We start from the raw sequence: 24067 nt of genomic DNA on the forward strand, positions 1-24067 counted from the left end.
AGTCATGTAAGAAATCTCCCACACTTGACCCTTCTCAGTCTTTCCCTCTGAAAGCTGCCTTCAGGGCTGTCTGTGGAAGATGGCAGTGTCTCAAGATGGAAGCAGCTTGGGTCCCTGAGTCACCCACTGTGAGAACAAATTCATATTGTGTCAAGCCACCAAGATGCCTTCAGGGCTGTCTGTGGAAGATGGCAGTGTCTCAAGATGGAAACAGCTTGGGTCCCTGAGTCACCCACTGTGAGAACAAATTCATATTGTGTCAAGCCACCAAGACATGGAGCTTTGCTACCGCAGTATAGCCTGGAGCATCCCAACACACCCCTCCTCTTCTCCTGTCACCTGTGCAGAACGGGCCCCCTCAAACCCCGGCTGAGCCCTGCAGGGCCAGGCTCATCCACTCACCCGAGTGGCCTCTGGGATCCATGTGCTCAGCAGAGAGCAGATGGGCTGCAGGGCAGTCCAGGGAGCGGCAGCCTGAGCAGAGGCCAGAGCACAGGGCCAGGTCCTCCCTCCAGCCCATCTCAGGCCTCTCCGCCCACCTTCCCATCTGCACCTCCCCGACCACCCTTGCCCTGCCTTCTCCTACAGTTGAACACCTCTTCCACCTCTGCTGCCTGGAAACAAGCTCCAGTCCTCCAGCGCTGCCCTCCTCTGATCACAGGCTCTGAGAGGGCCTGGGCCCTCTGCACCAGCCAGCTATTGCCAGTGAAGCTGTGTGACAGGTGCCCCACCCGTCACTCCTCCAGGAGGCTGCAGGTTGGCTGGCAGCTCCCTCCACATGCTCCTTCTGAGACCCGCTGACCAGGTGGCAGTGGGAACCCCGGCCTTGGAGCTGGCACACTTTCAACTCCACTGATGTGCAGGCCCTGCAAGGGTGGACGCAGGAAGGGGTGGGGATGGGGGCCAACGCTTCCACCAAGGGCAGGCCTTCCCCGAGGTTCAGGGGCACCAAGTGCCCAGCTCACACGGGCACCAGGACCAGGTTGGTGGCTTCATTTGTGGTAGGCAGAGCTGGCTTCTGGGCAGGAACTGGCTCCCTAGCCTGCCCACCCCTGTCCTGTGGCACAGGATTGAAAGAGACCGTGCAGGGGAAGGACACAGCCAGAAACCGCATCATGATACAAATGATAAATTATATTTATACAGTAAATAAGTATCAACAGTCAACACAAGTTCAAAACCAGCCACCGGCCCCTGGGACTGATTAATGGCTGGATGACTTCCGCCACCACGGGGCCATCAGGAGGGAGCACACTGGCCCATGGCAACACGCATAGCACGGCCGGTGGTTTCAGGATCAGTGCAGCGGGCAACAGGGACAATGTGCACTCAGAATGGCTATGCCGGGAGGCGAGGCATAGGCTGCCTTCTTGGGCTCTGCTGGCCCAGTGGCTGTCATGTTGGGGCCTCAAAGTCTTGTCAGGAGGGCTCTTATCTGTTAAAAAAGAATCACTGACCCCAAGTAGTTGAGTATGGTCTACTGACCTGTAAGGCTGGTCCAGGCCCCGCACCATTTGAGGGAAAGCACCTTCCTGGACAAGCACCCTGCATCCCACCGTGCCCCCCACACTTCCCCCAGGCAGGAAGGGCCCAACCACCAGCCTTCCTGAATGGCATCAGGAGCCCTGAGGCCCAGCACCAGGCCTTGGTTCTGGCAGAGGGTGGGTGGTCAAGGACTTGGGAACGTGGCTCCTGGGGCCTCAGGACGGCATGTCTGGATGGGCAGTCCTCCCTTAGAGCCTGTACATCCTCTCAGCAGCCCAGCGACCATTCTAATCTCTCCAGTGCCAGTGCTAAGGGTCAGAGCTCCTTCTGGAACCAGACAGGGGCAAGCAGGCGGTCAGCTGCCCTTGGAGCTGGAGGTGAGGTGCCCGCCACAATTTGGGGCACTGTCCCTTCCCTGGGGACAAGCAAGTCTGTTCTTTTAATTTGTGACTTAATACTTTTTATAGTGGTGGGTGGGGTGAGGACAGCAGGAGGTTGGGAGAGGGAGGTAATATTAGTGCACATTTGTTAAAAATCTATCCCGTGTGAGAATATTTTTCTCCAAAAAAGAGGATTATTTTTAAGTCTGCAACATGTGTCTGGGGTTAGCAGGTAGGTGGATCAGGGCCAGCCCTGGTCCCACACCCCCATCTCATCTGGGGACCATCCCCAGGGACCTGTGGGCACCAACCCCTGGGACGACTGCCATTTCCACATTACCCCATCTTTAACCTGAGCGTGGATTAAGACAGAGGAGAGAGCACAGATACACAAGGTTAAAGATTCTTGCATTTCAGATTTCCACTCTAAGCAGAAGTCCTTGTTAATCCCTGCATGCCTTTAATTTTAAAAAGGAATTGATAAAAACTGGTGAGTCACATTCATACGTTAGATTTTTTTAACTTTCAAGATGTTGGTATATCAGTAAGAAAAACAGCCTCTCTCAGGATCTAGCCAAAAAGGCTGAAAGTCAATCAGTTTAGTAATTCACCAAAAAAGGGAGTTAGAGAAAGGAAAGGCAGCCAGGGGCTTGGGGTTTTGTTGTATTGTAGTTTGTTTTTTTTTTAGGAAAGGGTTGGTTGTGCTGGTGGCCTGAGCTGCCGATGGGGGGATGCCCATGCTGCCCACCATGTTCATCGTTGCAGGGCCCAGTGGTGTCAAAGAAGAACCACTGGCCCCCATAGCTGGGAGTGAGGCTGCAGAGGTCATGGGGGCCGTGGCCATGGGCTCCACACTTGGACCAGGCCCGAAGGATGTGCTGGTCCCCAGGACTGGGCTCCCCCGCAGCTGGTTCAGCGTCAGCGGCTGGGGCTGGTTCACCTGGAAGGGGTTGATGGGGGCTGGGGCAGCAGCTGCACCTGGGGAAAAAGCAGGTGGGGCAGAGACTGAGCTGTCAGGACAGCATCTGTCCCTGCCAGGATGCAGCTTACTGGTACCAGATTTGAGCTCCAGGTCAGGGGCTGTGTATGTTCTGGTCCCTGCTGTGCCCTCCAGCCCTATGACACTGTGGCTGGGTCTATGGAAACACTGGGACACATCTGTTGACTGCATGAATGTCCATTCTGAGGATGAGGAGACAAAGGCTGAGAGAAGCCAAGCTCTGAGTCTCTAGAGCCCAGCCCCTGCTCACCGAGGGTGCCCATCAAGGGGCAGCCCCAGAAGTCAACACTGCGGAGACAAAGCTGCCACTCTTCCAACCGCACAGGGGAGGCACACAGAGATCCTTGCATCAACCCCCCATAACCCTAGGAAAGGGCTCTGCACATCACCCCCAGGTACAGCTGAGGAAACAGAGCCCCCATAACCCTAGGAGAGGGCTCTGCACCGTACCTCCAGGTACAGCTGAGGAAATGGACTGCAGAGCAGTACAGTGACTTGCTCGAGCCCACCAGCCAGGAAGGGACAGAGTAAGGACTGTGTTCCCCATAACCCTAGGAGAGGGCTCTGCACCGTACCTCCAGGTACAGCTGAGGAAATGGACTACAGAGCAGTACAGTGACTTGCTCGAGCCCACCAGCCAGGAAGGGACAGAGTAAGGACTGTGTCTTTGGTCCATGGGATCCCACAAATGACAGCCCAGGGCCACCTGTGTGGCCTACAGAATGGCCCTGGAGATCCAGTAGAGCTGCCAAATTTTCTGCCATCTTGGCTACAGCCCCCAGGGACCATGACCGGTTTGGAGACAGCAAAGCTGCCCTACAGCTCCAAGGTGGTACTGACAGCTGATGGACACAGCCGGCCAGTGGAGCTCCTGCAGGGTCCTAGAGGGCTCTCTAAGCAGAAGAGGCAGGAGCCCTCCTGAAGCAGGGACAAGCTCCAGGCTGGCTGAGGAGTCTGGGTTCTCATTCAGCTCCAGCTTGGGGGCGACCTGCCATCCTCACCCATCTCTAGACCTCATGGTTGAGTGGGACCCAGGAACTCCCTAACTTGCTTCTGCCCAAGGGTCCCCAACCTCAGCCCCTCTAAGCCCAGAGGTCATTCTCCATTGCAAGGTCCTGTCAGGGGCGGTGGCCCAGGATCCTCAGATTCCCTACATCATGGGGTCAGGTCCGAGGCTGAACACCTGACAGGGGACACATTCCTGCCTGTGGGGAGCCCAAGGCCTTTGGGAAATCTGTGAGGAAGGAGGGCTGCCTGTAGAAGAGGATCCACCAAGCCGGGTGCTGGAGGGTGAATAAGATGTCTCCACTGGAGGCAGGACATTCCAGGCACAAAGTTAAGGAATGTTGCAGAGCTCGGTGTAGCTGAGGGTTGGATGCACACGGGGAGGGAGGGTGGGGCTGGGTCAGGCCACAATGTCCCTGGACACGAAGTCAAGGGGCTGGGGGCTTGTCCTGCAGCCAGCGTGGAGCCCCTGAAGGGCGCAGAGCAGAGCCCTGCACCGGCAGCAGAAGCGAGGTCCCTGGAGGGGAGCTCATACTAAACAGCCAAGTTACATCTTCCCCCAAAAGGGGAGGTGCTGGGCAGCAAACGCAACTACTCCTCACCACAGCACCCCGCCCTCCTCCGTCAGACCCGGAGCTGGCACTTGCTCAGGGGGCTCCCTGCCAGGGGCACCAAGTCGGTGGCAGCTGCTGCTTGGTGCTGTCCACTGAGAGAAGAGGGACTGTTCTGCAGCCACGCCCTCCCCGCGTGGTGCTGGAGGGAGGCTGAAGCACCAGGTCCGGAGATCCTGCTGGCTCCGCTCCTTCCCACCCACAGGCTGCGTATGGGACACGGTATGGGTAGAGCCCCCCAGGAGACCTGCCACACACCCAGCCTCAGGCAGAACAAGCAGCTGGGTGAAGCCCCGGGATGCAGGCCTACCTGGTGCCAGGAAAGGGTTGAGGGACTGGGCCGGCGGGGCGGGCCTGGTCACCAGCGAGTCCAGGTTCACCAGGGCCGCGTTGGGGCCCAGGAAGGACTCGGGTGTTTTCCGGGCACTGCTGGGCTTGCTCGAGGCGACAGTCAGGGGTTGAGACTCAAAGGGGTCAGGGCTTGCAGTTCCATTGTTTTGGGATGGCACAGAGGCCACAGACTCGGCTACAAGACAAGGATATACACAGGCACAGTAAGCACGGAGGGCAAGGGCCCAAGACAAGCACCTAATGCTGCCAACCCTGCGAGCATCAAAGCAAAACATGGACGTTCCCAGTGCCGCGACTCCCCGGTGGACACACAGGGCTATGGACAAGATGGCGTGGTCACTGCAGTGTTGCTCCAACAGCCCCAAATGGAGACACACAGCCAGTGTGGGGCGGGTTAAATAAACCTCGCGTCCACATAACCAATCACCAAAACGCAGGGACAGAAGAATACTCTATGATGAGCAAAGAAAGCTGCACCAAAACATTAAGTGAAGAAAGCAGGTTACAAAACTGCATGTAGCACAGTCCTCTGCAAATACTAAGACATTACTTTGGGTTGGGAGCTAGGTGTGGGTAATTTACCTTTTTTAAATTTTCATTTTCTAAATTTTCTATAATGAACAGGAATTTCTTGATAGTAAAGAAAGAGAAAATTGTTTTTCAAAATGCAGCCAACAGAGGGTGTGCTGAGATAAGCCAGTGAGAAAGCGACTGCTCTGTGGGACGCAACGTGGCCAGGGTGTAGGGGTTCTGAAAACAGTCCTGCTTCCGCTCAGAGATCCCATTTCTAGAAATCCAGTCTAAGGAAATAATGCAGAGTGTGAACAGAAATAAAAGCACAGACACGTTCACAACAGCATTATTTACTTCAGCAGAACCTGAAATCTACCCAAAACGTCCTCCCCCAAAGTAAGGATTAAATGAATTACTGCTGAGCCATTCTAAGAGATTCTATATAGCTACAAAGTCTTCTCTAAGTCATGAGGAAATGTTTTCAATCTGTCAATCCATAAAAACTGGGGTGGACAGGCAGGCAGGACTCAATCCCACCTGACAGCACGAGTTGAATAAATGACTGTGGGAGCTCAGTGGCCGAGTGCAGGTGAAAGGATTATAGAAAATTTTCATTTTCTTCCATAAACTTTTCCAAATTTTCTACAAATTGGAAATTCCAAATTGTACCATTCCAAATTTTCTACAATGGGAATACTTCTATAACTGGAGATAAACACGTTAAAAGCCAGTATATAACAAGGGCCCAGCTGTTTTCTCACTGAGGCATAGGGCCAGGCAAGGACAGGTGAGGTTGCACTCTGGCCTGTGGAGGAGATGTGGAATCTTATTTTCTTCTGTACAGCAAAAGAAAACACCCTGAAAAGCAGCACGTTCTCGAAGCTGCCTCTGGCCTCCTGGCTGGGAGCCCCTGCATTTGCTCCCCTCCCCACCTTAGCCTTTGTCCCAATCCCTGATGAGAGGGGGCCAAAGGGGTAGTCAGGGATGCTGGCTGCTTGTACCCTAGACCAGGGCCCAGCCAGGCCTGTGGCTGCAGCTGGGGGAGCTAAAAAAGAAGGGAGAGGCAGAGGAGGGTGGGAGGGAGGAAGTGGTGGGGATTGGGGAAGGTGAGAGGGGAGGCCAAGAGAAGAGAGACAAAAGACAGAAGTTGCTGAGCATGGCTGGGGGTGTGACCCCAAGGTGGACACAGGCTGCCCAGCCCTGTCCCCACTCCACACAGGACTACGTGAAGAATACATCCCAGGCCTCTTCCCAGGGCCCCTCCACCCCCAGGGTCTCTTCTTTCTGCACCCACCTGATACCCCCGCCAGCCCAGGGGCACTCAGGGGAGGAAGCTGGGTTTAGAGACTGAACTGTTAGTCTCCTGGGCAGGGCCTGTAACCCGGGGGATGATGATGTGGGGCAGTGATTGGCCCCCACATGCCGAAGGGCTGTCTACGAAAACGAGGCACTGTGAGGAGTAGGAAGTTTGCAGGAGGAAGGTGTCTGGAAACGATATGGGGGCCACACAGGGCTGGGGGGCCAGGGTGGTGGGCTTCTGTGGGGAGCTGCAGGGCTTGCTTGACTCAGAGATGCAGCCCCAGGGGAGAACTGGCGAGACACAGAACTCGGCGCAACCTGAGGAAAAGGAGAAAAGCTCAACCTTCTGGCTTTTCACTGTTGATGTGTGAATTCCTGGAATTAGAAGATTCAGGCTCCCAAGATCAAAATACAAAGAAATGCATGAAGGTGATCGGTTTTGAAAGCTATTATTTTTGCAATAACTGAGCTGGTCAAATGCACAGTATATTACTGAAACCACCACCACCTTTACATACCTGTTTTTTTTGAAGTTCGGAGGTTGTCAAATTCAGAAAAGTCATCTTTAATTGTACCATTCAAATTGCTGAAGAGATCAAAGGACCCTGGGTAGACACAGAGGCCAGCGACTCAGTGGGTGCATCACACGACTTCGTGGCACTTCAGCTGCTCAGTCCACTCCCTGGGGTGGGCTGGCAACAGATGCTTCTCTTTACCTACCCCGCCTCATGGGGGAGAACTCCAAGAGCCAAAGGGGGCAAGATGAGCTCAGGTCTACTGGTAAACTGGGAGGGGAACCAGGAAGGGAGCAGGAAGCCTGGCCTCCCAGTGCATAGTGTGGGAACCCACCTGCCACTGCCTCTATCATCCCCGCCCCAAACAGATAGCAGAGGCACATGGAGCTGGGTAGGAACGCTAGGATGAGGGTCTGCAGGAAGTTACCTGAAGGAGTGCATGGAGGTCAGCCTGCCCAGGGACCCAGGGTGAGGACAAGGCTGTGGCTGTGGGCCCAGAGCAGCCTATTCTCTCAACACCCACTCAAGAAGCCCTTAGGGAGGGAGGTGTGGGGTGCACAGTGAGTGTGGGCTCACTGCTTTTGGTGCTTGGGATCTGGGGATTGGGACAAAGGCTAAGGCGGGGAGGGGAGCAAATGTAGGCAAACCAACAGGCCGAGGGCCAGGACCAGGAAACGCTGCTGGGCCAGGGGCGTGCAGAGCCCGGGCAAGATTGAGGGGCTCACCAGAGGCAGACATGGGCTTGGCGGCTGAGGCAGTGCCCCAGGCATCAGAAGTAGTTTTCCCAGTACTGGGGGCAGGTTGCTGCAAAGCTGCCCAGGGGTCTGGGCTCTTGGGGACAGAGTGTGTGTTGGCTCCGGTGGGTACTCCCCATGGGTCGACAGAGGCAGCTGGCTTGGCACCTGTTGGAAGGTGGGATTGGGACTCAGAAATGCTCTGAGAAAGTCCTGGGAAGCTGGGGTGAGAAGGAAAAGGACAATGGGCCATGCCAGGGTGTGTGCCCTGTGCTAGGTGAGGCAGCCGCCCAAAGTGTGCTGTCCCACACCAGCAAAGCTAGCAGAGCTGCAGCCCAGGCCTGACAACCCCGGGAGGGAGAATGCTGGACCAAAATGGCCCAGGACAGCCCCTCTGGTCAGGACCAGAAGGAAACAGCTGAGGGAGACCCTCTCTGAGCTCCCTGCCACACATGAGGCTTGCAAAACGCTCCCTGAGCTAAATCCCACTTTAAAGGACCATGAAACAAGCCATCTCCCCACAGAACCCAGGCTCCCTCTGCAGACAAGGAGCCCAGGGCAGCCCATCCAGCTCAGCCCTGGCTCTTCAGAGGCACTGAGAGGCATCCTCTCCCCGCTGGCTTTGAGCAGTTTCTACTTTGTGACAGAAGTGTAAACAAAACGATGAGCACCAGGTGAAGAGGAGTCGTAAACTAAAAGCCATGTACTCACCAACCAGCTTAAGCCCTGAAACGTTTTCAAGCTGTGAGCGACAAATCAATTCAGTGGGTCACAAGTGGCTGCTTTTTTTTTTGTCTTTTGTCTTTTTCTGTGTCCGGCAACGGATCGCAACCCTCAGTGTTAACCAGCTTAAGCCCTGAAACGTTTTCAAGCTGTGAGCGACAAATCAATTCAGTGGGTCACAAGTGGCTTTTTTTTTTTTTTTTTGTCTTTTGTCTTTTTCTGTGTCCGGCAACGGATCGCAACCCTCAGTGTTACCCCCGTACCGGACTGAGGACCGGCAACGGGACTGCACCCCCCGGTGTCGCCCCCGCGCCTCACTCAGCCAGTGAGCGGGAACCAGTCTGTATGTGGGATCCGAACCCTCGGGCAGGAGCGCCGCCGCGCTTCCCAAGCAGCACACTTATCCAGTGCGCCACCGGGCCGGCCCTGCTTTTTTTTAAAGAAAAGAACACATCTGAGTGCATCTGATGCTAAGTGTCAATCCTGTCGTGTGATGCACTTGTGTACATATGCGTACATATAGAATACATCTTCTGGGGAGCACCACAACAGATGTTCAGACACCACTATTTCCTTTCAGGGACAGGAGGTGCCTCCCCAGTGACACCCCACACTGATCACCGTGAATTGTGTGATCGCCATTTTCTTGTTCTAGTTTATCATGTAGTTATACCTTTAAACAACAGATGAGTTAGTTGTGCTTATTCTCTGAACTTCATAAAGACAGAGACACACCGTACACATCCTTTTGTGACTGGCTTTGTTCACTGCACATTCTATTTCAGAGATTCATCTGTGTCGAGGTGTGGCTGAGGAAATGCATCTGTTTTACTGCTGTATGGTGTTCCATTTCATGCAAAACAAAAGTCACAACCAGTTGCTCGTGCTGAAGGACGCTGGTTTGGTTTTGTTGCTTGTCTGCCTCACATCCCCTTATTCAAATGTATACACGAGACTGCTAGGCCACAGGCACCTTCACTTCTAGTAATGCCAAGGCCACTTCACCACAATGGCTGTGCTGGCGTGTGTTCCCTCCAGCACTGCCTGCAAGTCCTGTTGCCTCTCTAAGGAGTTGTCCCATAACTTCTCTAATGCTTAGGATGATCTTATTTTTCATTTGTGCCTATCTGTTGGGTGAGAAAAGTTATTTTATATGCATTTCCTTGTTCCTTAATGAAGCTGCACATCTTTTCATACATTCATGGGTCATTCATAATTCCTCTCCTACAAGGTGCCTGTTTGAGTCTTTTATCCGCCCTCCTTAAGGGCTCTCTCTTTCTCACGGACTTGTCCAGCAGCACGGATGGAGTGTGCACTGCTCCCTCTGACCTGTGTGCAGAGCCTCCTCTGCATGCGCCGTCTCCATGGCTTACCACTGGGCCCGCTCTTCTGTTCCACTGACCCATTTATCTAGCTCCATCCCTGAACCTTCCTAATTATCCTCACAGATGTCGTTATGATTTGAATTCCTGGTATCTGGTACAGGGAATCCCAACCTCGTTCTTGGCTATTCTTGGCCCTTTGCTCTTCCATATTCATATAGTCAAGTTTAAAAAACAACAAAAAAAACATTGTTGGGATTTTGACCAGAATTGTATTGAATTTCAGATCAACTTGGGGAGAAGTGTTATCACTATAATAGCAAGTTTCCCAAACCAAAATCATGGGATTTACTAAGTTGTCTTTAATATCTTTCAGTGAAACTTAATGTTATCTTTTGTCTTCATAAAGAAATTTATACAACTTTTGTAAGATTTATTCCTAGGAACTTGGTATCTTCTTAAAATTTCATAATCTATTTATCTATTGTTATGCAGAAAAACAATTTAATTTTGTATACTGTTTTTGTGTCCAGCAATCTTAATACTCTTAATTCTAATAATTGAAAGTCACTCTAATTATTGATTCTAATAATTCTAATAACTCTTAATTCTAATAATTTATCTGTGAAACTTTTTTTATATTCTGTGTACGCGAGCATACACAAATGATGACTGCTCAGTGTTCCTTCTGCTCCTTTCTCCTTTGTCTTGTCTAACTGCTCTGGCTGGGGCCACAGTTACAACATGAAGTAGGAGTGCTGACAGCCAGCATCCTTGTCTAGCTCTAGGTCTTACAGGACCAATTCTCAACATTTTACCATTAAGTAGAATGTGGGCTATAAGCTTTTTCCTTTTAGAAGCCCTTTGTCAGGTAATGAAAGCTCCCCATTATTCCAAGTTTGCTGAGAACTTTGCTATGAATGGCTGATGAATTTTATTAAACTGTTTCTGCCTCTATTAAGCTGATCACATGATTTTCTCTTTTAATCTGTTAAAATGGTACATTAATAAATTTTATAATAAATTGGTCCTTGCAAATAAAGTTTTTCATGATGTACTACATATCATTTTTAATATTTTCCTGGTTTGGGTTTTGCAATTGCTTGTTTCCTTAGGATTTTTGCATCTATCTTCAAAAGTGAGACTGGCCTAAGATGTTTATCCTCACACTTTACTATCTTTGTCTGGTTTTGGTGTTAAGGTTATGCTAGTTTCATAAAATGAATAGGAATATTCCCTATTTTCCTATTTGCTGAAGGAGTTTACAAAATGGAATTGCTTCTTGAATATTGCCAATACTTGCCAGTAAAGCCCTCTGGAGGATAGGGGAGAGAGGATTGAAGTACTGATTCAATTTCTTTCACAATTATAAGACTATCCCTATTTATAGGTTTCTATTATTCTTCAGTCATGCAAAGTTTTACTTTTTATTTTATCTATTTTTTCTAAGTTTTCAGATTTGTAAGCACAGAGTTGCTTATGTAGCCTCTCAAGCTACGTTAAGTCTTGGCACTGTCTGCAGTTCTGTTGCTTCATTCTTGTAACCCTTCCTCTTTATTTTTTAAAAATTAATCTTGCCAGAGATTTGTCTATTTCATTATTCTTTTTAATTTGCAGACACGAGCTGGCCAGTTGGCTCAGTTGGTTAAAGCACGGTGTTTTAGCACCAAGGTCAAAGGGTTCAGATCCCCACACCTGCCAGCTCCCCTCCCCGCAAAGTAAAACCAAAAAACAAACAAGAATCTGTAGACACTATTGTGTTTATGTTCTATTTCATTAATTTCTGTTCTTAACCTTAATATTTCCTTTCTTCTGCTTTATTTGGGTGTAATGCTATTTCACCTCATCAATTCCACGCCTTTCTTTACTAATTTGAACATTTAAAGCTATAAATTTCCCTCTTAAGATTGTTCAATGTGCTGAAAGAAAAACACTGTCAACCTAGAAATCAATTTCTAGCAAAATCATCTTTCTTCCAAGAATGATGGTAAAAAACAGATATTTTTAATTCTGATGTGAAAATATTTACATTATTATTTGATTCTAAATATTACTGATCCTCAAAATAATTTCTTTGACTCAAGAATTAGAAATGTTTTTAAAATTTCAAGGGTAGGCAGTGTTCTACTCATCTTTTTAGCACTGGTTTTTGACGTAAGTGAATTGTGATCTGAAATGTGTTCTATGTGGTCCCAATTTTTTGAAATTTCTTAAGGCTAGCTAACTTTTTTTGTCTAGCACATGGTCAATTTTTTGCAAGTATTCTGCATGTGACTACAAAGAATATGTATTCTCCAATTCTGGGAACAACAAATTCAAAAGCTTGTGAACTGTGCTGCTCAAATTTTCTTACATTCTTATTACTTTTTAAATACTCTCCCACATTATTTCCTACTTCCCATACTCTTCATTCTGTGCTGGAGACTTGAGCTTCCATCTGCTTTCCTCTGTTGTCAGCCTGAGGAACGTTATTAGCATTTGCGGTGCAGACATGCTGGCAGCACGTTCTCTTCATGTTTTGGTACCAGGAGACGCCATCCTGTCACCTTTTTCTTGGAGAACACCTTCACTGAATGCAAAATTCTTTTTTTTTTTTTCCTTTTTGTCTTTTTTCGTGACCGGCAATGGATCGCAACCCTCAGTGTCGCGTCCGTACCGGACTGGGACCGGCCACGGGATCGCAACCCTCGGTGTTGCGCCCGGGTAGGAGGCTCCTTCGCTTTCAAAGAATAAACCCACTGCTAGTCATTCTACCATGTGGCTTCAGGCCTTCTAGTCTCTGAAATACTCAGTGGCTTTAATACAGGCCTCTGTACTAAGCCATGCCAGCCACTGTCTTGATGGCCTTTTTAACTTTTGGAAGGGATCAGCTGCCAGCCAGCTGGAACAGAGCAGGGAAGGGAAGAGGACAGTGCTGCTTTTGCTCCTTCCCAGGTTTGTTGTGGTGACTATACCAATGAGCTACAAGCTGGAGACAGGCCAGGGTGGCCACTGATCTACAGGCTTCATTCCCAACATCCAGTGACTCTCATGCCTTTCATTTACTCATGGCCTGTCAAATCCTGTTTGGACTTAGAGCTTCTCCTGCTGTGCCCCAGAAACCACAACCTTCCAGAGGCTCTAGAAACACCCATCTCCTTCCAGAAGCTCCTTCTGACCCTTCACTCCTGGTCTTCCAGCATCTCACCTAGAACCACCTCCCCTGGGAACTGAAAGTGCTCTCCCCAGGTTCATTTCTTGCCTGACTTGATGAAGGGCATACCAGGAAACTGAACCTGGCCCACACCTCAATCACACCATGGGGATGAGCCTTTGCTCTGCCCCCCAACAGGACACCTCAAGGGTTCCTGACTCTCCATCCCAAATGCAGGAAGTGACATGGTAAGAATGGTGCATTCAAGAGAGACCAGGACTACAAGCCAAAAGAAGAGCCATGATGTGCCGTGATGCAAGGAGAGGACATGGGAAGATAGGGCCCCTGTGCCAGGCTGCGCTGGCTCCCTGTGGAGCCACAGGAGAAGTCAGCACATCTTCCTTGCCGGCCACTGCTCACCAGCACCAGTGAGAACTTAATAAGCTCACGTGAGGAGAGCCACTACACGGCCCACATGCTCTCAGCTTGGCTGTACCTGGAGGACACCGACTGGGGAGCCTCAGCTTCCTCTGCAACCCTGAGCATCTTTCTCCTGGCGGACAGTCAGCTACAGTCCTTTCCTTTTTCTTGCCTCTATCTGGGGACATGCCCTGGTTTCTTCCAGCCCCCTCTCTCCCTTTCTGCTTCAAGGAAATCCCGATACTTCTCAGAAGAATTCTCCCCTAACCCGCCCCCAGCCACAGTCTGAGGGGGACTGACCCTGCCCTGGCAACAGGGGAGGGTTCTCACTGGCTAAAGCCAATTTGCAAAGTCCCCTCAACCCCGATACAGGGGCTGCAGAGAAACCCTCTCTACCCGCTGGCTATGGGGATTGAGACTCTGCAGTGGGCAGCTACAAGTGCCACTATGCTTGCAAAATAGCAGGGCCTTGGACTTCTGAGGCCAGCGGGAGGTGGGGGAAGGACCATTGGGCAAGGAGGGTGTGATCAAACTGGCCTTAAGGCACAGCTGCCTGTCTCTACGGAAGCTATCTGCAATGTCATGACTCAACTGCCTGCCCTAGCATACTCTGTGCACAGGGGCTTGCTGGGAAGGCACGGTCCCTACCCTGTGTGGCCTCCACGCCAAGTTGTCACCCAGTCCCCTACTCTAAACTTGGCCCAAAACCCTCCACAGGGCACTCACCATGCTCTTGCTTATGTGAGAAGGTGTCTGTCCCACTGCTACAGCATGTGCTCCATGAGAGCAAGGGTGGTCAGCTACACCCCTCTGAGCTGGGCCTGACACGCAGAGATGCTCCATTGCTAACTAGGGAGTAGAGGGGAGCCGAGCCCTCAGGCAGAAGGCACTCAGCAGTTCACCTGCTCTAACTGACTCCAGTGAGGCAGCTTTCAACACAGGGATTCAGGGACCACTTCTAGCAGGTTCCAGGTATGTGTCTGATTCAGGTGCTAGAAACTCATGCAGGTAAGAGCTGCCCCTAACCTCCATCCTGACAGTCTACACAGGGAGCATTCAAACGGTTAGACTGGGTGCAACTCATTCACCATGGTGCTCGGGGGCATCAGACCAGTGGTTCTTGGCCATTGCAAATACTGATGCTACCCCCCACACCCCCTAAATATTCTGGGGAGGGCCTGGGCATTTGGATTTTTAGAGGCTCCTCAGGTGGCTCAAATGGGCAGCCAGGATGCATGAGAACCACTGAATTCCTGGTGCACTCAGGCCCCTTGCCAAGCTCTGCACACAAGTGACACAGCTCAGACACACAGGCCTGAATGGCTGGATACCTGGTGGGGACAAGCCCTGGCTCTATCCAAGCAACATTTGCTCAGCATCCCCCAGGCCCAGCCCTAGGACCTCCCTGCCTCTGAGAAAGAAACACAGACACAAGCCACCACAACCAGCATGCGGGTCATGGGCAGCCAGCAGCAGGGGATGGGGCAGGAGGTAGGCCTGAGGACAGGGTGACCATGTATCCCCAAGCAGAGACATCTAAGCCATGTTTTCAAGAATAAATAGGAGTTTGCTGGACAGACAATGAGACACAATGAGGCACTTAAGGGCCTCTAGGCCACTGAGCATGTGTACAAGCCCTCGCCAACCAGAGATGAGTCCTGGAACACTCAGCCCCCAGCCCTGGGCCCCTCAGACTTGCCTTCCTGACCTCAGCCTCTGTGCAAAAGTAGGATCTGTTTTTCCATCTGGACATACTCCTGGACAATAAGGTTCTAAACACGGTTTTCCCCAAACTGATAGGCTTATATCTTTAAGAGTTAAAACAAGGTATTGTAACATTTCTGGAAGAACTCCTACTGTGAGCTCTGTGGCACAGGCAGCTGCAGCTGCCGCCTGGATTTTAATGCTCTCCCCACACATCAGCATCAGGCTGAGCCCCACGACCCCGGGCTTGCAGGCCAGGCATCCACATGCAGAGGCTCATGCTGCTGGGCAATTCCACCCTGAAATTATTCTAGAGCCTCTTCTGATACCTCTAGTTATTTCCCATGAGCCCTGCCTCCACTTTGGAATCTGCGGCTGAAATAACAAAAACAACAGCATTACCAAGAATTTTAAAAACCAGCAACCTAAATTACACACAACGTTGAAACCAGCTAGCTCTGGCTCAGAAGGAACCCTCTGCTCCTGTCACCTGTGTGAACAAAGTTGGTCATAGCTCAGAGAGCTTTGGACATGGAGTGAAACAGATACTCAGTTCAAAGCCTGGCTACCCCCACAGCATCCAGACAACCATGGACAAGCTGGTTAGCCTTGGTAAACTCTACCTGGCTTCCATTCTGCAAGTGACAGTGGGTAAGCTGCTGGGCTGAATTCAGATTATGCAAATGAGCAAAACCCCACAGACATAGGTGAACAGTCCCATGGCCAGTGCGACTTTCTTCACTGTGTGCCGGGGAGTGACGGGAGGCCACACATTGTGGCACCTTGCTTTCTCCAAACATGATGTGGGTCCAATAATATCCACCCCCCCTTCTGTGGGAAAGAGGCCAGCACAGGGCAGGGGCACAGCTGCCCTTGGGGAAGAACGCTGGCTGGGGGCTCACTCCTCTGTGTGAGTGGACAGCAGAGCCGCTGCGAGGCTCCTCTGTGCTCTCACCCCCACGTCTTAGGCGTGGGCTGGGCCATGCCACACACCAAATAAATAAATGCTTGTTGAAAACTTGAGCAAAGGAGAGGAAAGGAGGATGGAACCAAGGTCGGAAAGATCAAGCAGCTTCCGGCCTCCCCTTCTGTGGGGCCCATTCACAGGGAGCAGGCATCCCCCTCGCCTCTCAGCCGCCAGCCTGGATCATCCTGAGTCTCACGGATGAATATTCATGTGCCCAAGGTGGGGGGGCGCGGGGAGAGTCATAACTCATGGCTCACCGAGAAGCCAGCAGCACCACCTGCTACTGCTGAGACGGAAGACGGCCTCTGTCCAGCCCAGGCAGCGGGCAGCGGGTGGGGGGCAAAGAGAGGGCTCAAGCCGCCAAGGCCTTCTGAATCGCCAGGCTGTGAGCCCTCCTCAGACCAGGTGGCTGCTTTGTGTGTCTGACACAGAGGAGGAAGTGCCCTGCTGACCTGGCAGGCTCTCATTTCCCTTCTCTCAGCCCTGAGCATTTCCTCCCAAGGCCACTTGGCCAACCTGCTCCCAGAGCTGCCTGGAAAGAACTATGACTGGGCTCATACAAACAGTGGCTTTCAAGACAGCGCAGCTTTCATCCAGAGGCTGTGGGAAGATATTCTAATCTCTCTCATTTATGAATGCATCTTGGGATGGAGGGTGGCCCTGAAAATGAGCACTACTGGACTGAACTAGAGACAGAGAGTAGCTACAATGCCACACTCTTGCTATGGAGCTGTCAGTGGACCAAGGGAGCAAAGGGTCTGCTGACACATGTCCATGACCTGCGAGCTAGCATAACGCCATTCTCCTACAGAGCTGGTCAGTGCCACCACCAAGGATTCTTTTTTTTTTTTGTCTTTTTTTTTTTTTTGTCTTTTTTTCGTGTCTGGCAATGGATCGCAACCCTCGGTGCTGCGCCCGCACCTCGCTCAGCCAGTGAGCGGGAACCGGTCTGTATGTGGGATCCGAACCCTCGGCGGGAGCGCCACCGCGCTCCCAAGCGGCGCACTGTAGCAGTGTGCCACCGGGCCGGCCCCCTTTTTTTTTTTTTTAAATTTTTTTTTTTTCACCACCAAGGATTCTTAAGAGACCACTGTAATTTTAATGTCTTTCTCTATTGAAAGTAGAGTGCTAGAACCACAAAACCACCTCTGTGGACATCACCAGGCTGCTGAGTAAACAACAGTACAGCCACATGATGTTCCACTGGAGCCATTTTGTTTAGAGTTTCTAATGATGCCTGGAAATGCTCATGACATTGCACAAATTAAAGTGAGTGTGTGTATATATATATATACACACACGCACACAAACGTGTGTATATCCATGTAAAATTGTATATATAATACAGCCTCAACTAAGTAAAAACATAATGTCCAGAAAAAAACAGGAAGCAGATAAGCTAACATTTTAACAAGGGTTCTCTCTCAATGCTGGAATTTGAGGTGACCTTTCCAGAACATGCCAGGGCCACAGAAGGACTTTGCAGCAATCCAGGACAGTGTGACAAGTCCAGGATGTGGTGCCATAAGCATTGAGCCCACTCCTAACTTGCTGTGTGAGCCCAGAGGAATTCACAGCCTCCCTGGGCTTTGGTGCCCTGTTTCCTCCCCAAGTCACTGGTAAAAACGCCAAGTACATAAGAATGAGGGGAGGCCCTGGGTTGAGCAAGTGGCATGAGACAGCAAATTGGCAGCCCACCAGCCACATATGGCACCTTCAGACAGATTTTGATTAGCCCCAACCACACTCTTAATTGTTTAAATTCACTGCCAATATTTAAATATTAATAGATTTCAAAAATTCAGGTTTTGATCTTCTCTTTAAACAACTGGATTGATAATAGCCAAAAAGTGGAAACAGCTCAAATGTTCATCAATTGATGAATGGTTAAACAAAATCTTGTATATCTACACAATGGAATATTACTCGGCCATTAAAAGGAATGAATGATACATGCTACAACATAGGCCTGATATGGGAGGTGTTCAGTTTCCCTGGGCTTGGGTTTCAGGACATACCTCTGGGTTTCCAGCCACTCCCTGAGGTCTTAGGCCCTCTCCTCTGGGCTCTCCCCTGGAGGAAAGTTACTGTTGCCAGTTAGACCTATTTTCAGCACCATTCAGTTTCCCTGGGCTTGGGTTTCAGGACATACCTCTGGGTTTCCAGCCACTCCCTGAGGTCTCAGGCCCCCTCCTCTGGGCTCTCCCCTGGAGGAAAGTTACTGTTGCCAGTTAGACCTATTTTCAGCACCAGCAGGGGAAAGTGAGACCACAAGAGACTGGCTTATGCATATCCAGCAACTGGGCATGCTCAGTAGAGAGGGGTTATATAACCCTGGTAAACTGAATGACCTTCCACTAGAGAGCACAGAATATTCTTGAATGTGCCTGGTGCGTGTGATGGGATTTGACCAGTGAACTTGCTCCAGGAAGAGACTGAGCGTGTGGAAGAATAAATGTTACATCACTGGGAACCACCCCTTAATTGAATATTCATTAGGTAAGATACTATAAAAGCCAAATCTCAGGCAAAGGCAGGGTTGTTGCCCTCCTGGAGGCAACCCTGGAGGCAACCTGTGGTTTGCTGACTGAGGTGTGTATACTTTATTTTGTATCAAACTTACAGCAGGTGGCTGCTCACTCTCTTGAGCCAGCCTACACTTTGTAGTGGACTTTAAGTATGTTTTTCTGGTTTTTGTGTAAGACTTGATGTCTGTACTGAACTTGCTTTTGTGTTAGACCTGGTGTAGGCCCTGCTCAGTCTATGGAACTGCACTCTCTCTGTGGAACCTGTATTTCTTATCTATTATATTAAACTTGTTCTCACTTTTGACTGTGACTCTGCCCTTGAATTCTTTCCTGTGGCGGAGTCAAGAACCTAGTAAGAGGACTGGGTGCATAGGGTGGGTTAAGGCCGACTATTGGGCCCCCTAGACCCTACCTCCGACATCAGGCCAACCTTGAACATGAAGCTAAATGAAAGAAGCCAGTCACAAAAGACCACATATTGTATGATTCCATTTATATAAAATATTCAGATCAAGCAAATCCTTCAAGACAGAAAGCAGACTGATAGTTGCCAGGGGCTCAGCATGGGCGTTTCTTTCTGGGGTGATGGAAATGTTCTGGAATTAGTTAGTGGGGGTGGTAGCACAACACTGTGAATGTGCTAAAAACCACTGAATTGTCCACTTTGAAATTATTAAAATGGTGAATTTTATCTAAATTAAAATAAAATGGGAAGAGCAGAGCAACATGGGTGGAGTCCCCAGGCGATGCTCAGCTACTTCCCTAGCAGGCCCTGCTCCCCGCAGCCTTGGGAGGACTCCAACCCCTGGAGGCGGTGCTGCTCCATCTGCCAGAACACTCCCTCCAAGGTTGGCCCCGCGCAGCCCAAGACACTCAAGTCCAAGGCACAGTGCTGTCCACCAGCCAAATGAAAGGCTGGGCATTTAAAAAAATAATTGATATTTTGTTCCTCCTGAGAAGGTACAACTCACCCCTGGTAAACAAGTCAAACAGCATGAACAGTTAACAAGTGAAAATGAAATCTCCCTCCTACAGCGGAACCCCTCCCAAGAATCAACCGCTGACTCAGCAGAATTTAATCTAATTTAACTCACCTGGCTCCTGGTGTAACCACTTTCTTTTCTGGGTACTGAGAAAACTACCCATCAGTTTAATGATCCATTAAACTGAACAGTGTTTCCTGAAGAACATCCTATCCATAACGTAAAGTGGCCATCACTTTACAGAAGAATCATTTTTCAGATGTAAAAATAAAGTCAAAGCCACTGTCTGGAAAGACATGCTGTCCCCAGGGCAGCACCCCATGCGGCACTCCGGCCCACCTGCTTCACAAGGTCCCCATGAGTGCTCAGCAAGACTGTAGCAACTGTCACCTCAGGGAGAGGCACAGCAGGCCAGGCGACAAACTGTGGGAACCAAGCTCCCGAGCAGCCCTGGAATTGGTCTTCAAGGAGTGAAAACTGGGGTAAACTTTGCCTGGGCTTTGCCCAAGGCCCAGAGGACTCCTGCCAAAGGGGTGTGGGGCTCCGCCAGGGTCACTGAGGCCAACAGCTGCACCAAAGGATATCTGGGGCTGACACCGCCTCCTGGACCAAGTCCCAGCATTTGGCAAGGCTCAGTCCAGGCCCTGAGTGACCCCCTGCTGCCGGCTGCACATTGGGCAGGTCCTGCACCTGTATTCACTCCAGCATTCCATACCCCCATGCTTTCTCACAAGCCTAGTCTTCGCTGCCTCGCCACCTGCTCTTTCCTGAAGACTCAATGGAATCAGCCCTTTGCCAAAATACTTGCCTCACGTCCCTGGACCCCCAGACCCAGGGGCTGAGTCCCTCCCTCGGATACTCTCAATAACCTCCAACCATAACCAGGCCTGGGCAACATGGCACTACTATGCTGTGTTCCCATCCTGCCCACACCTAACAGGGCCTTAACAACAGGGATCATTACCTGTTCGTCTCAGGGTTCCTGCATGGCAGGACAGAGCCCAGCATTTGGTACACTTCAGCAAACATCCAGGGGACTGAGCTGAATACAAAAGATGGCTCTAGTTTGGGGAAACAGGGACTCCAAGAGATGTAGGCAAGATGACACCACATACATGTTCGAGGTTCCTACACAGGGGGCCCACAGGCCAGCCATGGCCACAGGGTTCAGAAGAACAGTGGGGGCCTCCCAGGGCACCAGGCCAGAAAACCCTCAGCAAGCCTGCCAGGCCAAGCCCCCTGCCCAGGGATGAAGAAACTCACGTGCCCAAGACCATCACCCAGATCAAACCAATTGTGTCATGCTCATGTTTCAAATTCTTTCACGTTTGACATTAGGCAAAGCCTTAAAATATTCATTTGGCCTATTAAACTGATTTACTATTGCTTTAAAGAACAAGAAAGAAGAATTACAGCAAATGTATCCCCTTTTCATTGGCAGTGGTGGTAAACACATCAAAATTTCCAGCAAATTACAGCAACTTGATTTAGAGGTTTCATGCTATGTATTACCTTTTCTTAAGCTGGGATGCTGGGTGCAATTCTGAGGCAGAGAGTGTCGAAATGTGTCCCAGAGAAGAGACAAGTCATTTCTGGTGCAAGTCAGAGGCAGAGAGCAAGCAAGCTTTCCTTCCACCAAAGCAGAAAACCACTCAGAACGGAAAGAAAGAGGATGCTGTGCCACCATCCTCAAGGAGGAGGGCCAGGGCCTGCTGGACATCACTGCAGGAGTGGAGAAGCCTGAACACCAGCACCATCAGCCAGGCCAGGCCAGACAGCAAGAAGCGCGCCCTGCCCCCCACCCAGCCCACAGGCAAGCATGGGAGACCAGTATGGGGTCTTTACCAAATGACGGCCAGGGGTCCAAAGTGTTCACGGGAGCTGCTGGCCCGCCCCAGGGGTTGGTCTGGTTAGCAGAGGCTGATGGGCCCCAGGGCTCCGCTTTCTGGGCAGCAGGGCCTGAGCTGGGGAGAGCATCCATTAAATCCAAGAGAGTGGTCTGCTGTGGGTGGGAGCCGTGCTTGTAAGACAAAGAGAAGGGGACAGTTTTACTTTGCTACAGTTAGAGCAAACATCCATGCATTAGCCCTAAATATCACCTGTACCTCTTACTACAGGAGGGGCCCTCTGGGAGAGGCCAGAAGGAACTTGGAAACTGAGCTGCCCTATCTCCTGCCGCATCCCTGCCAGCTGCACTAACATTGCTGCTTCCCAGCACAGCCAGGCCTCACCACACCATGTTCTGGGAGAGGCCAGAAGGAACTTGGAAACTGAGCTGCCCTATCTCCTGCCACATCCCTGCCAGCTGCACTAACATTGCTGCTTCCCAGCACAGCCAGGCCTCACCACACCATGCTGCTTACTGTGTGTCAAATGCCCCACCGCTTTCAGACATCATGGCTCTGCAAACTTTTCAAGGATATCACTGTCTTTTGCCCTGGCTGCGGCCTCCCTCCAGAATGCCATCCCTCTCCACTGGCCTTATCCCCCCAAGCTGCCAGCCACCATCCAGGGTCTAGCCCAGGAGCCCTCTCTCCTCAGGCCTGCCTCCACCCTCCCCATTCCCATGACCACCTGTCTGTCATCTGAGACACCACACAACCATAACAGGGGAGGCCACTGGAGCTCCAACCCCTGTGCTGTGGTGGGGGTCGGGGGTCTATCTCCTGACCAGATGGTGATGAGCTTGTCAGGAGCAGAGCCACAGCCTGGCACAGAGTACTGACAACAATGATGAAGACCAGCACTACTGGGGGCTTACCCTGTGCCAAGAAAGTGTTCCAAAGCACAACAGTCAGCATATTTAATAGCTGCCATAACTGCAGGAGGTGGTGCTATTATCATCCTCATGCCACAGATGGGGGAACACAGCACTGGGACATTAAGTGTCTGCTCAGCACGGGTGTGTTTCAGTGGCGTCCTCCCTTGCTCCTGGCTCTCCACAGGCATGCAGTTACTGCTGAGGTTGGAGAACTCACTGCATGTGATGCCCGCGCTGCAGGCGAGGGGGGCGTGTGGCAGCAACTACCACAGGACAATCTCAAACATTCACCTTCCTGGCAAGCTCTTACCTCTTTCTTTTTTGGAACTTTAACTGTGTCTCTTCGGCTTTCTTCGAGGGCCATCTGTAATCTGAGGTCATCGCCCCGCCTGAGGCGTTCTTCCTGTAGAGGGACAATACGAACTTGACACTGAGGATGACTGTAATAACATCACTGGACAGAACAAGGCAACACTGGCCAGCAACAGGAAATGCACATTGTACTATGCATTATTTTAAAGGAAGATTTAAGAGAACTTGTAAACACGATGACTTCCCAATCCCGAATGTGTGTGTACTCAGAAGGCTCCTCCCCCATTGCACCTCGTATGACTTCAATCCCCCTGGGGGTCATACCAGGGAGCCTGTGGTTCAGGCACCAGCAAAGTAAGGAAAGAGAATGCTTAATCTAAAATATGTTTTCTCAAAATGAAATGGCTGTATAATTCTCTCCACTTACAGAAGCAATATGTCTCCTTATGAACACAAATCTGACAACCCAGAAAGGAATGAGGATGAAAATCATGTATCATTTCACCTCCCACTTCTAGTGTATGCTTCTAGAAAATGGTTGTATATTTCTTCTTTCTTTCTTTTTTTTTTCCTTTTTGTCTTTTTTCATGTCCGGCAACGGATCGCAACCCTCAGTGTCGCGCCCGTACCAGACCGGGACCGGCAACGGGATCACAACCCTCGGTGTCGCCCCCGCACCTCGCTCAGCCAGCGAGCAGGAACTGGTCTGCATGTGGGATCCGAACCCTCGGCGGGAGCGCCGCCTCACTCCCAAGCGGCGCACTGTAGCAGTGCGCCACCGGGCCAGCCCTATATTTCTTATTTCTAACAGAAATAATTAATTATATTTATTTAAGGTGAAGTCACCATAGGCAAAAGACAGAGTCATCCTGGCTTTTATATAATGATTAAATATAAGCAAATACATCACTCAGTTTCTTTATTATACATATTAACTAAAGTGGGCTCAAGCCATCTGTATCCCTATGCTTCTCAGTGAACACTCCTGTGTACCTTCTTCCCGGGTGTCATCCGCAAAGCCATTAGCATCCACGTGCACAGATTTAATGGCTGCATATTTTCTACTATAGGGAGAGAGAGGTCATGACTGAAGCTGTGCACTATTACCGAGCTTTCAGACATTTACAGTTACGCATACACAGTGGTGGGACAAACCTCTGTACTCAAATCTGATTATCTCTAATACTTTTCTCTGAACACCAACTTCGAAATGAGAGGAATCCCTGTGCTATCCCCGGCTCCATCTACCCTTTTTTTTTTTTCCTTTTTGTCTTTTTTCATGTCCGGCAACGGATCGCAACCCTCAGTGTCGCGCCCGTAC

The 24067-nt window shown here is 50.6% G+C and overlaps 1 protein-coding gene across 1 annotated transcript in view; it reads right to left on the minus strand.

The window, feature by feature from the left end:
* Positions 1-2472: 2472 nt before the first annotated feature.
* The window catches only part of EPN2 (epsin 2), a 43718-nt gene continuing 22123 nt past the window's right edge, over positions 2473-24067 (minus strand). Inside the window, exons 4-9 of the mRNA XM_008582154.1 lie at positions 22745-22837; positions 21519-21693; positions 7885-8061; positions 7163-7249; positions 4792-5007; positions 2473-2843 (exon numbers count right to left, since the gene is read on the minus strand). Coding sequence (XP_008580376.1) covers positions 2473-2843; positions 4792-5007; positions 7163-7249; positions 7885-8061; positions 21519-21693; positions 22745-22837 — 1119 coding nt within the window. The remainder of the gene's footprint in view (positions 2844-4791; positions 5008-7162; positions 7250-7884; positions 8062-21518; positions 21694-22744; positions 22838-24067) is intronic.

This window comes from Galeopterus variegatus, unplaced genomic scaffold (genome assembly GCF_000696425.1).
Source record: "Galeopterus variegatus unplaced genomic scaffold, G_variegatus-3.0.2 Scaffold2526, whole genome shotgun sequence".
Lineage (NCBI taxonomy): Eukaryota > Metazoa > Chordata > Mammalia > Dermoptera > Cynocephalidae > Galeopterus > Galeopterus variegatus.